This window comes from Lampetra fluviatilis, chromosome 61 (genome assembly GCF_964198595.1).
Source record: "Lampetra fluviatilis chromosome 61, kcLamFluv1.1, whole genome shotgun sequence".
NCBI classification, from domain to species: Eukaryota; Metazoa; Chordata; class Hyperoartia; order Petromyzontiformes; family Petromyzontidae; genus Lampetra; species Lampetra fluviatilis.
In genome coordinates, this window is record NC_136335.1 from 5,169,830 (window position 1) to 5,183,772 (window position 13,943).

Here is a 13,943-nt window from a genome sequence, read left to right on the forward strand (position 1 = left end):
GAACGGGCTGGGGGTGCGTCACGTAGTGCTGTCGGGCGGGTACCAGGACACAAAGGTGCTGAACAGCATCGCCACCTCCTCGCGCCTTGTCAAGACCTGGTCCTCATTCCAATCCATCCTCAACTTCAACCTGGGCCAGTTCGTCTACAAGACAAGTGAGTTCCACGTTGTCACTTTTGTCTGCATAAACGAAAGCGTCAAGCTCTATAGCGCCGTAACATGGCCAGTCGTTAGAAGGGTGCTGAACAAACAAAAAACATTGAACGTTCATCATGAGTCCACTGCAGTGAGAAAATTGATGCGGTGACACTTGTGGCTATTCACAGTGGTGCGTAGTCTTGAGCGAGCTTCTGAATGACGGCAGTTGCCCGCGTGCCGGCAACGGCAAAGGTGCGATTTCCGAACGTCGTTTTCATCTTTCGGAACACGCGGGTCAATGTGTGCAGCAGATCAGGGGGTGCTGCCACAATTATGTCATGAAACTGAAAAATATTTTCTTTTTATTTTACCAGGTAGGTACCCACTGAGCTATGTAGTTCTTTTTTAGAAGCAACCTGGCCACAGATTATAGCTCAACGAAGTGGCTTATCATCACGCGCATAATTTCTAACAGCCAAATACGTAAAATGCACGTCGATTCTAAATTTGTAGGGAAACCCCCCGGACCACCCGGAGAAATATCCACACGACCACGGGGATAGCGAGAGACATGCAAACTCCAAATATATAGCAGACGTCAGTGTCGGGACCGATTCCATGACCTCCTTCTTGCATACCAAGCGAGGTCATTAACATCTCGCCACCGCGGCTAAAATGGCTAGGCAAACAGAAATTGCTATCCAGAGTAGGTTGCCAGTTCGATCTCCTGGCGTGGCAGTTGAAACAACAGGCCCACAGTTCTCTTAGATCCCCACTGCTACTCCCCAGCAAGCAGTATAAATGGGTTCACCACAGCCGTAATCAGACAGAAGGTCGCGTGTGGCGAGGTAGTCCCACATATCCTGGAACTTCTCTACCTGGTGTGGTTACTAGGTTACCTGTACGGTACTCACAACAGCCCCACCAGCAACCTATTGGCCAGAATCGATCTGTGATTGGTGGTGGGAGATGAGGAGATGTGGTCCAAGATGTGACGATGTGTATGATTGGTGGCTGGGATTAAGGTGATGGGGATGAGGTGAAGGGGATGGAATGGGATAGGTGACCGAATGAGGGACAGGAGCAGAAAGCTGTGGATGTCGGAGCGAGCTGTCGATGATCTGTGCCTGCACCTCGGATTAGCACGGTTGGCTACGTACAGTGGGAAATAAGTTCAACATACATACGTGCCTGCTACATAGACAGGTCCAAATGATACTTTTGCTACAAAAATAAATCATTGTGGTAGGGGGGTGCTCATTTCTATTGTACCACAGGTAAGTATCTACAAAGAGTTAATTATGTTTTGGGTTCTGTATGTCTGTAAATAAGAAAACACCAAAACCTAACTCCAACCTACGGGCATCATTTATTATATTAATGCATGAGTCTGTGTGAGAAGTCTGCCGATCATGCTGCCACAAACTGTAAATTACAAATGAGAAAATGTGTGTGCGTGCAGAGGAAAAGGCGAGCGTGGTGTTTGTGGTGGACACATCGACCATCACGGCCGATGAGCTCAAGGTGGTGAAGACATTCATCGTGGGCATTGCCCATCATCTGAACCTGGCACCCGACAGCGTGCGGCTGTCCGTCGTGAGCTACGGAGCCAACTACCAAAAGCTGGTGGGTCCGGCAGAGATCAACTCGCCCAAGGACCTGGAGACCAAGCTGGGCAGTGTCCTCGTGCCCACGAGCGGCGCCACAAACACTGGCAAGGCCCTCACCTACACCATCACCGACCTGCTGGCCAAGGAGCCTGCAGATGTTAGCAAGGTGAGTAACGCTTGACATTGTGAGGTTCATGTATCAGGTAAGCTCCTGACAAACTCATCCCCTATTTCTACGGTATTTAACATTCGGCACTGTACGTGGCAGAACTTAGTCGTCGTCGCAGGAAGAGTGCAGGTAACGGAGGCTCGTTTAATTCCATTAGAGCGTGGTGCTGATGACGAGCGGACCTTCGAGTGACTCCGTGGCCCCCATCCCGGAGCTGCTGCAGAAGAATGTGGTGAGCCTGTTTGCAGTGGGCGTGAAGTCCAGCGACCTCAAGCAGCTCCAGACGCTCGTCTCCCGCGGAGGATACTACTACCAGCTCTCAGACTACTCATTGCTCTCAATGATCCAGAGCCAGATCATCATCAAAGCCCTCTACTTGCCTGCCAGTGAGTGTGCCCTGCGTATCTACCCCACTATCCAATGATCTACCACCAATAGGATTCACTTCTCTGCTCATGATAGTAACTGTTCTTCACTCATCGCACACATTCACAGATATATAGAGAGAGTCTCCACCTGTCCTGGTTTACTCTTTTTCAGGGAGATTTTCTGGAAAATCTGTAAGTCTTCCCAGGGACACGAGACGTCCCAATTTGTTGTCAGTTGTGTAAAGGTACACCACTCAAGGCAATGCTAGTACATGTAGCTCTCCCCTCTGCCAGTGATGTGAGGTATTCTTCTTTCTATGATATGTCAATTTTTGTGGACCTCCGGTGGCAAACATACTCACATATCACGTAGAAATGTAGAGATGCTGAAACTTCACTATCAGTTGCCACCAAATTGTAAGCAATCTCTTATTGGGGGAAACGATCTACATATCTTATGTAATTCCAAGAAATCCCAGTTAACACTTACATCATGTAAGTTTGTCAATAGCACGGTTCATCCAGTTATGTTTGATTATGTTGATTCTATCCATTGGTGAACAAAAACGTGATAAGGTCGCACTGATTCACACAAAGTGCTTGCCAAAAATTAACCACAAGACCTTGTTGATCTCGTCGAGGAGCATACATCATCATGAGAAGTCCGATTATCCTGCCAGTGGCCTTTGGCTAACAAAAAAACAAAGACGGACACTACATCATGTGCTTTCAGGTGCACTTCTGTCACTGGAGCTATGCACTTTCAAATCTAGATTGAAAACGAATTTCTTTAGAACTGCTTTTTTGTTGTTAAGTTTGTTGTTATCCGTCTGACACAGCTCGGATTAGCAAGGTTAGCTTCGTACGGTGTGAAAGAAGTTCAACACACATAAATATTGAAACCATAAATGAGCTAGGCATTTTTATTTCTAAGTATACGTCATAGAATGTTCCTCAATCTGGCGAAGGAGATATTACAAAAACCCGGTTTCTCTTTTGTATTATTTTACAAAAATGCACATTTACTCTGGAATCTAATGGAGTGGTTTGCGTGTGTTTCAGTTCAACAGGCTGTCACAAGTAAGTGCTGTTTCATTATCTTTACTGTTCGTCAAACACCGTAAACTCCGAACATTGAAGCTTTGTCACGTTGTGTTGTGCATGCTCCATGTTCATGCCATCAAATCGTGTAACCCTCTATTCCAATTCACAGCTACGGTGGTGACAACCGGGTTCCAGTACAAGTTGGTGCCAGGTGAGATGCTCCCTCCCGTGCGTGCCGTCGGTGAAGAAGTTTTAAGTTGTCCCTGCCCATTGTCGTGTTACTCTGCTGGTGTTGTAGAATGTCGTTGGCTAGGCCTGGCTGTGATGGTCTCTGTGTCTGTGTGTGGCCGTCGAACAGGAAACCGCGATGCGGACGTCGTGTTCATCGTGGACGGCTCATCCGAGGTGTCGGACGCCAACTTCGCACTAGTGCGGACGATCGTCTCCCAAATAATCGCGGGGCTGGACGTGGCGCCGGATGCGACTCGCGTCGCACTGGTCACCGTAGGGGGCACACCCAGAGCGGATATCTCATTCAACTCGTTCCCTGGAAAGGCCGAGCTCCTGGCTGCGGTGGGAAAGCTGGCGCCGGCTGGGGGACCGCGCAATCTGGGAGCGGCTCTGCAGCTGGTGGCCAACAGCGTCCTCAAGCCTGACAAGGGCTCGCGCAGTCAACTGGGCTCTACCACGGTACGGTCGTTCTTCCTGTGTAGAGGGGACAAAGCTATGCAGCTCTACCTGATGAAATACACTACTCGAATCACATCTGCAGCCATGAGAATCATGACCTACAGGCAACTACTGTTCGCACCTCGGATTACCGCGGTTGGCTACTTACGGTGTGAGTGAAGTTACACATACATACATTGCTCTTTCATGTGAATGTATTTTACACGAAGATAAACTTGGGCCTAAAAATGGCCAATCTCTGTATCCTTTCGATAATTTTGACCTTTCGATAATTCTGGGTTCTGATCAGCTCTGTCTGGTTTACTACTGGGTTGCCTGCATCCCAGCTGAGATAGGAATGCAGTTCGATCTCCCGGCACTGTCCTCTTATACTCTCAGATCGTTTACACAATACTGGGTGGCAAGCCCGCCGACGATGTGACCGCGGGAGCAACCCTGCTGCGTGGTATGGGCGTGCTCGTGTCGGCGTTCGGAGCCGGCTACCAGGACTCCAGCGTGTTGTCCAGCATCGCCACCTCCAGCTCACAGGTGTTCACCTGGTCCAGCTTCCAGGACCTGGTCACCAAGAGCAGCTCCCTTACGGGGAACAGCCTCTACCTGCCGAGTACGTTGGACTAGCCTACTGGCCTGGACCTCACAGCTGCACCCTAAAAGCCTTGTTGAAGGAAGCTTATTAGAAATACTAACTGTCGTTTGTCCTACACATATTGTTATTGTTGAGCCATTATATGTATATGTTGTGTGGAAAGTGTACCCTTATGGAAGAACCAAGTTGTTGCAAAAAGGCGTTTTGAGATGCCATATTTTCCATTATTTTTGTGCATCGTATACAGCATACCGCACATGCAAATCCGATCGATTAAAACATCACGGGTCAAATATGTGAGCATACGCCTTTACCAGCAATAGTAACAAGATAACTACAGCGATGTGAGAGCATAAAACAACGTGGACTGGCAAGCACAAATGCTGAGTTGGCAAAGGGCACGGACGGACAGGTAGAGGACAAGCTGAGTGACTTATCACAAAGAGCTGGGTGGGCTGGGTTGAAGGAGGTGGAAGCTCTACGGGCAGCAGAGGGATGAATAGAAGTGTATCTCTTGCACCAACATGGTAGAAATGGCTACAGAATTGCATGTTGCAGAATTGAATAAAGACAAATCCTTAAATCTGTATGTTTGTCTGCAGAGAGGAAAGCAAGTGTGACGTTTGTGGTGGACACATCGAGCACCATCACGGCCGATGAGCTCAAGGTGGTGAAGACATTCATCGTGGGCATGGCCCATCGCCTGAACCTGGCACCCGACAGCGTGCGGCTGTCCGTGGTGAGCTATGGAGCAAACTGCCAAAAGCTGGTGGGTCTGGCAGAGATCAACTCGCCCAAGGACCTGGAGGCCAAGCTGGGCAGTGTACTCGTGCCCACGGGCGGCGCCACAAACACTGGCAAGGCCCTCACCTACACCATCACCGACCTGCTGGCCAAGGAGCCTGAAGATGCCACCAAGGTGAGTGGCGCTCATGTACTGTGATGCAGTTGCTTGTGGTGACTCAACATTCTAGACTTCTGATGAATTACCACTTCGTCGTGATTCTGGATAACGCTTCTAATTTTTATGCTCGGGGTGGGAGGGGGGGGAGTGGTTTCTGCCCCGTTTTTATAGTTGTACTAGCGGTTAGTACCCGGCGTTGCCCGGGCGAAAAAGGCAGACACACATGTAGTTACACACACAAATAGACTGACACACACTGGTAGAGTTACACACACATATGGACTCACACATACATACATAGACTGAACAACAACCGCCATTCGCCAGTAAGTGGCGGTGACATCACCACAACGCTTGTACCAGGCTATGTGCACCTTGAGGCCACGTAAAGTGTTGAATGCCCGCTGGCAGGAAGTCACGGGGCAGACCCAGATGGCGCAGGTCGACTGACTGAGACGACTGGCTGATGCACCACCTGTGCCCCCTACTGTGGCAACTTGCTGTGCTTTAGGCACCCGGCGCTCTGCTCGTTGTTGTGAGCGTCGCTCCTACGCTCTCCGTTGTTGTTGGAGGGCGAATGCCTCCAACTGCCCAGTAGCGTCCTTCAGGAGGCTCCTCCACAGAGGCCGATCTTGACACGGCTGGTTCCAGTCATCTGCAAGTCGACTCAGCTCCACGTCCTCCTGTACCACATCACTCCATGTCTTGTCTAGCCCGTGCCGGGCCGTTTAGCCCCCTCGATCCGGCCGAACAAAAAATGTTTAGGCATGCGGTGTCTGGCCATGCGGGCTACATGGTTCAGGCAACGCAGCCTTACCTGGCGGAGGAGCTCACCGATGGGACTTTGTCCACATCTTTCAAGGATTTGTGAGCTCCTCACCACACAATGCAGCCTGGTAAAATCCAGGATGGATCGTAGGCAGGCCATCCTAAATGTTTCTAACCGGCGAAGATGTTCCATTAGGGGGGCGCAAGCGTAGAAAAGGGAGGGAATGACCGTGGCCGAGAAGACCTGAAGCTTCATGCGGAGTGATAGACCAGGTAGCTTCCACACAGTGTTACGCAACCAATGAGAAGATAATGTGGCTCGACTGTTTCGGAGTGAGACCTCTGCTGCTAAACCGGAGCCGGTCATTAGCACACTGGCAAGGTATGGGAAACTCTCCACTGTCTCCACAACTGCCCCATCACCAACTGGAAGTTGTGGGGGTGGAGTGTCCGATGGTAGAAAATACCCAGGCAGGTGCTTAGTTTTGGTGGGGCTGATGGTAAGACCCCACCTCTTGGTGGCAAGCTCCAGGGTTCAGCAGCAGCACCTGGAACTCCTCCGAGTGAGCAGCAATTAGTAGATCATCGGCATACGTAACGTGGTTGAGCAATAGGGAGCCATCCCTTGACAGCACCCGGGCATCGATCAGCCTCCCATTATATCTGTACCAGATGGAAATTCTAGCGGTACAGCCATTGGAGGCTTCACGAACTACGTGGTCCAAATATATGTAAAATAATGTGGGAGCCAGAGGACATCCCTGTCACAGCCCAAAGTGTACAGGGAATGGCTCTGGCTCACGGGCACGTAGTTTGACGCGGGGCCGCTCACCATCATGAAGGTCCTTAAGGATAGTGAGCAGTGGGTGAGGGACTCGGAAAGCACGAAGAACAACCCAGAGGCCAAACCTACTGATGGTATCATAGGCATTGAGCAGGTCAATAAAGCACACACATGGACTAAGACGTACACATGGGCCTACAGACACGCAAAAAAATGGACTTACACTGACTAACATGGAGGCATGCACACACAGCAACTAACACACACGCACATGGACTCAGACACACACACACATATGGACTCACACACACAAACACATCGACTTACACACACACACATATGGACTGACACACACATGGACTCACACACACAGACATCCACTTGAGATACACACACATGGAGTTACACAGACATATCGACGTACACATACAACGACTCACACACACACATCGACTAAGACACACACACATTGACTTACACAAACAAACATAGACTGACACACACATAGCCCTCCAGAACAATTAGACATATGTACTGTGACACACAGACATCTACTTTAGATACACACACATGGATTAACACACATCGACTGACACACATAGACACACAAACGCACATTGACTTACACACTCAGATGGAGCCATGCAAACACATCGACTCACACACACACGCATTCACTTAGACACACACACATCGAGTGGAACACACACGTATGGACTTACACACACATGTGGACTAACACACACACAGCGACAGATATGCACACAAATGGACTGACACACACACAAACACTTGTACGTACACACACATGGGGCGTTGTCCGTTTGAAAAAGACAGACACACACACATGGAGTCACACCCAGACATGGAGCCACACACATAGAAACCCATCGACTTACACGCACACAAAGACATATGGACTCACACACACAGACATCAACTTTAGGGACACACATGTAGTTTCTACACACAAACATTATCATTGTAATATTTGTAAACTTATTTGTTTAATAATAGTAAACAATAAACCTCAGTTCTTAGCGAAAGATGCAAGAAAATTGTACTTTACATTGGCGTGGTGACGCGTCGTCCCGTGCAGAGCCCGCGGCCTCGCCTAGATTGGCAAGCCGGAGATGAGACGTTGCAAGGCTGCGAGCTGAGCCGCAACCCTCGCCCCCCTACCATCCCCCCGCCCGAGGCAGAATAATACCATGTAAGCGTTGTCATAATATTAAATTAATATGTAAGGGCTTTATAGCAGTAACTGCACGCATTGTGGTGGGGGGGGATAAGACGACATCACACTGTGAAGAGAAATCGGCAGCGTGATGTGGATATTTATTCCATGTTAAACGCGCAAAATAAAATGTCTCCCGTGAGCTGGAGGCAACGCGCATGACTTGGTAGGGTCCGCCCCCCCCACGCAATTGTTGTGATTTGGTACGGTCGATGTCGCGCAATAAGTAAATAATGAATAATAGAAACGGCACAAATGTGTTAATTAAACTACTTTAAAGTTTACGGATGGGAAAACGGAAACACCTATTCCCACTGCTGGGCTTAGGGCGTGCTGCCTGTCAAAAAAAATTTCTACGCGAAGCCCACCGTCCGAAAGCCAAATCTCCCACAAGCGCGAGCGCGCGGAGACTTTTGTATTATAATGTAAAAAAGAAAAAGATTACTCCATGAACCTAAAGAAGAAGGGGGCAGATCCATAAGAGGAAAGACCCAATGGGGCCTTATCAGGAAGGGGTGGAGCCTGAGGAATAAGGAGGCGGGGCATAAACAGTAAGGGCCGGGGTCTACAGCGGTTGAATTTCCCTGTTGAATTTAATAAATACAGGCAAGAGGTAGCCACAAGCCATCTAGTCTACTTTAATGGTGACATAAATCAATCGATATATGCCTACCTAATCCTGATCTAATTTTACATATACATAGCACATTCACTCAAGGTGCTTGACACAGTTTAAACAACGGTGACAAAATATAATGATAAAGATGACAGGGGCATGCAAGGATTGAGGAATGAGTGACCATGATAGAGAGTATTTGGTGGTCACGAAAGGGTAGAGGAGAGACAAGAAGGAGTGGAGGGGCGATGTGAGGCACGAGTATGGGCATTAGAAAAGAGGTGAGGCTTTAAGAAAGTGAGGTTGTGACTAAGAAGTCTGGGAACCTGACCGACTCGGCCTTTAATGTTCATTTTCCACTGTACAACTGACCCCTACTGGAGCCATGCCAAGTCAACCAGCTGTGGCTCAGGAGGCCCCAGGTAATTTTTTGGTGCAGAAGCCGAACCTTGCTACTGATGTCGCACGCAAGGAACGTGCCATTAGCCCCACACCTGGCCCATCTTAGCCCTGAGCCAGATTCACATATCTTATTTGGCCAGCGTATTAGGGTTCGGTTCTGGCTCGGCATGACAAATAGCCTGTCGAAAACAACCGGTCCCATAAGGGACCCCATGCTCTCTCTGCTCACATGTGCCGGCGATAAAAGGCGACCATAATACTTTTCTACCGTTAGCACATGCCAAGACGCATTCATCGTCCCCAGGAATAACTTTGTAACCCTGGGTGATCGTTTATTCCATCAGAGCGTGGTGCTGATAACGAGCGGGCCTTCCAGCGACTCCGTTGCCCCCATCGCGGAGCTGCTGCAGAAGCACGTGGTGAGCCTGTTTGCGGTGGGCGTAAAGTCCAGCGACGTTAAGCAGCTCCAGACGCTCGTCTCCCGTGGAGGATACTACTACCAGCTCTCAGACTACTCTCTACTCTTCCGGCTGCAAGGCCAGATGGTCAACAAGGCCCTCTACCTGCCTGCAAGTGAGTAATCTCTTTTCACGTAGACCTAGTTTTTTGCAGGAGGGCAGCCTGGGGGAGTTTTAACTGGTGGCCCTTTGATAATTGTGGTGACCCACAGGTTATGTCAGTGACTTGGCTTGAGCAGCAGCCTTTCGCCATGTTATTAAGGAAAATATTAGGTGACCGGCTTATAGAAATACACAGTTAAATTTTTCGCTCTCGACCTTGCTGCCATCCGAGTAGTGTGGTGAGTATGGCGGTGATGTTTATTGACATTTACCGGGGAGTGCGCACACAATAATAATTGGACTGGTCGCATAGAACATATGAATGATAAGGTTTTCAGCCAGTACCCTTCATACCGGAGTTTCACTCGGGACGTTGGGCAATATCTGGTCACGAATTATGCACGAGGTGTAATGTGTGTCAATGTCACGCTGGTGTGATTGGTTAGCACGCTGGACGTACAATCCACAAGTCACCAATTCAGTCTCCCCGGTGTGGCAATGGAAAAGACCAAAGCTAATTGATCGGCACAAGTCGTGCATGTTTGGGCAAAGTTTGGGTACTTCCTCCTACCTTTTCCACGATATCTGGCCAGCATGGAAGAGTAGGCCCTCTTATTGAGGCCTTTCCGCCAGCAGTAGCGTCAGAGAGACATTGCAGGGACGCACCTTTGCTTTGTTATTACAGCGAGTGCATCGGTACACCAGATCCATTATTCGTTGTAAAAGAAATAAATCACGTTGCACACTTGGCTCGCAGATAAAAGAGGGAGCTCCTGACGTTCCTCCGACATCGGAGTAACTAATCAGCACCACGTTATGTTTACACGTGACGAACCTTGCTAGTTGGCTGCGCCTGGGTGGTGGTGGTGGGTGAACGACGACACATTTAGACGCGATACTCCCCGGTTAAGTTTGAAGGCGTCGGCGGAGGAGGGGGTGGGACCCACATGGTGAGAGTTGCCCGGGGCCCCCCTATGGAGGGCCCTGATTACGCAAGGCAGTCAGTCAATGGCTTTCTAATGAACGTTTTTTTTTGTGCTCTCTTTGTTTCCGCAGTCGTCAAGACTGGTAAGTGGCACTTCCCGTCACCCATCCCGTGTGATGTATACGCACAAATTGTAGAGCCAGTCACGCGCACGCCCCACGACCCCTCCATACCATATTCATCAGCCCTACTGTGGGTTTTAAGTGGCACATTGCTGATTTGTGGGAAAAACATAGCCCACTTTTCACCCAGTCTCTATGCGTCTCTACGTATCTCTATGAGTCTATATGTATATCTATGAGTCTCTATGCATCTCTATGAGTCTATATGCATCTCTATGAGTCTCTGTGCATCTCTATGAGTCTCTATGTCAGTTTAGTTTATTAAGTTGTTAAGCCAGCTTTTCAGGATTGTGCAAAACCTCGCCCACGTTTAACCCAGGCAACTGCAGAACAGCACAGACTAAGTGTTACTAACCTTACATTAAACACTAACAATAACATTTAAGAATCGCAGTTAAAGAGACGAAGAACATTGTTTTTTCTATGAAAAGTAATTAAAATCACTTTTTTACAGACCTAACTGTGCACATGGTGGCTCCTTCTTTCGCAGAGAATGTGGAGGTGGTCATAGACACGACCCAGCTGATAATGGACAAAACACGGCTCATCGGAGGTAAATGCAGCATCAGTCAGGCTCCTGTTTATCTTTTTTTTTAGACAGAGACTCAAATTTCACCATCATCTGCGGTGGTGGTGAGATGTTAAGTCCCTCACCTGGTATGCAGGAGGTCGAGGGTTCGATCCTGACCCTGACGGTGTGTCTCTCACCATGAGTTTTTCCTCCACATTTAGAATCAATGTCGCACGTTTAGAGTATTTGGCTGCTATAAATGTCCACCTGATGATGATAAGCCACTTCGTTGAGCTATCATTTGTGACCAGGTCGTTTCTGAAAAAAGAGCTACATAGCTCAGTGGGGGCTTACCTGGTAAAAAAAAGATTAACAGTTAATGGTTTAAATCGTTTTATCCGACGTGGCACACTTAATATTTAAATTCCCGCAGCCTGGTTCGCTCTTTCTAGTTCAAAGGTGAAATTTGCAGATTCATCCCATATAGAATCTCAGTCTCACACAGTCCTGAGCTTCAGATGCTGCTGCTGGTTTAGATCTTCTGTGAATGTATGTATGTTTAACTTCTTTCACACCGCACATAGCCAACCGTGCTAATCGGAGGTGTGTGGTAAGGACAACAAACACAAAAGCAGTACTAAAGAAATGAGTTTGTCAATCGATATGATTTAAAAGCGCATAGCTCCCAGTGGCTTCTTAATATCGGAAGGGAAGTGCGTTCCAGACGGCCACGGAAGCGCATTTGAAAGCGCCGCAGCGGTGACTGCCTTTGATCGACGGCCAGCGTCGTTATTTGTAAGTCTAAAGCGTCCTTTAAATAATGCGATGATAATTGTCATTGTTTCTTCGGGAATAATGGCATTGCCAATGCAACTGGGCACCAATTGGAGAAATAATGTACGCCAGTAACCCTGGGCAATGCTTGTTGTGTTGTCACGTGTTTTACTGACCCCACCACCTGTCCATCCTTTCCCTCCCACAGGTGAATCCAAGGGACCTAAAGGTGAGTTGGTGCCTCCCATCTCCACTTTCCCACCTACGACATCCTTGCCAAAAAGATTGCAAATTGACCCAGAGGATTATAGCCACCCTGCACGATTTTCTGAACACATGGGCATAGCTGTGGAGTGTCTAGGCGGTGTGGTGGCAGGATGTTAACTCTCTCGCTTGGTATGCAGCAGGTCGTGGGTTCAATTTCGACCCTGTCGCCTGTATATTTGGAGTTTTCATGTTTCTCTCCCCATGGTCGCATTGATTTTTGTCCAGGTCCTCCGGGTTTTCCCTTCATATTTAGAATCAACAGCACACGTTTAGCGTTTTTGTGTGCTATACATTTCTACAAGATATGCCACCTCATAGCGCTATCATTTGTGGCTAGGTTGGTTCTGAAAAAGACCTATATAGCTCAGTGGGCCTTACCTGGTAAAATAAAAAAGTGGTAAGTGAGTAGTAAGTGCACCTGAAGCCCATGGATCAGAGGGACGCAGGTACCAGGTTTCGAAGAAGTGATAAATTAAGACAGGATGGACCCATTTCATTCAGCGGGCCAGGATCGGGAAAAATCTATCCCGTGTGTGATATGATAGTGTCATTGGGGTAGTGTAGCGGGTAGCGCTATGCCACGCTACGAACCCGACGACCCGAGTTCGATTCCAGCTCACGGCAGCCACCAGCACCGGTGACAATTATCTGAAGTCGGCCTGAGCCCTCCCCTAAGTTGACCCAGCCTCCAATAAGTACCCGGTGCGAATTGTGTAAAGATCGCCACTGCCGGGCGTGGTGCTGGCCACCCAACCCCCTCATGCGCCGTGCCGGCCTTCATAGGTGCCCGCTACTCTCTTAAAGCACTTGCCCCCAATAGTTTGTTACAGGCTAGTAGCATGATTAAACCCGAACGTGTGTGTGCGCGTTGTATTGCAGCCATCACCTGCACCACCACGGCCAAGGAATTACTGACGGACAGCGCCGCAGTGTAAGAGAACGCCGGAATTACAACATGCGGGTGGCGGGGGGGGGGCGCACTGATGCACCGACGAAGCCGTCACTTCGCGTGCAGGCTAAACAGACGTCGTTTAATTCGAACGTTTGCTCAGGGCCCCTAATGGGACGGCTCCGTGACGTTGCTAATTGCCGCGCTTGCTTTGTCATTGTGGTTTGTAGGGTTTTGTGTCTTCCGGGATGCCAAGCTGTCAAGGGCTACAAAGTCAAGGGCAGCGACATCTACTCGTTGGTAAGGGTGGAGAGTGGTGCTTGCATGACTCAGGGGTTGGAACACCAAGCCGGCACCGTTGAGATTCCGGGATAGAATATGGGTATGAGCCGCATGCGATTGAAACGGGTTCTCAAGCATGGCGAGTTGTTTGAACTAAAACTTCACGAATTTTATTTTATCAGGTAAGGCCCATTGAGCCTTAATAGCTGTCAGAAGCGACCTGCATATCACAAATTA

At 48.9% G+C, this 13,943-nt stretch overlaps 1 protein-coding gene and 1 long non-coding RNA gene across 2 annotated transcripts; both read left to right on the forward strand.

Moving 5' to 3' along the window:
* Positions 1-2,080: 2,080 nt before the first annotated feature.
* Positions 2,081-3,806, forward strand: LOC144951218 (collagen alpha-4(VI) chain-like; the record flags this gene model as incomplete). Its single annotated transcript, XM_078881366.1, has 4 exons — positions 2,081-2,303; positions 3,348-3,365; positions 3,499-3,540; positions 3,688-3,806. Coding segments are annotated over exons 1-4 (396 nt in total), but the record flags the coding sequence as incomplete, so codon positions are not given.
* A 7,667-nt stretch (positions 3,807-11,473) lies between these two features.
* On the forward strand, positions 11,474-13,698 carry LOC144951309 (uncharacterized). Its single transcript, XR_013640470.1, has 4 exons — positions 11,474-11,536; positions 12,477-12,497; positions 13,415-13,466; positions 13,655-13,698. It is a non-coding gene; the product is annotated as an uncharacterized LOC144951309 (long non-coding RNA).
* Positions 13,699-13,943: the final 245 nt, after the last annotated feature.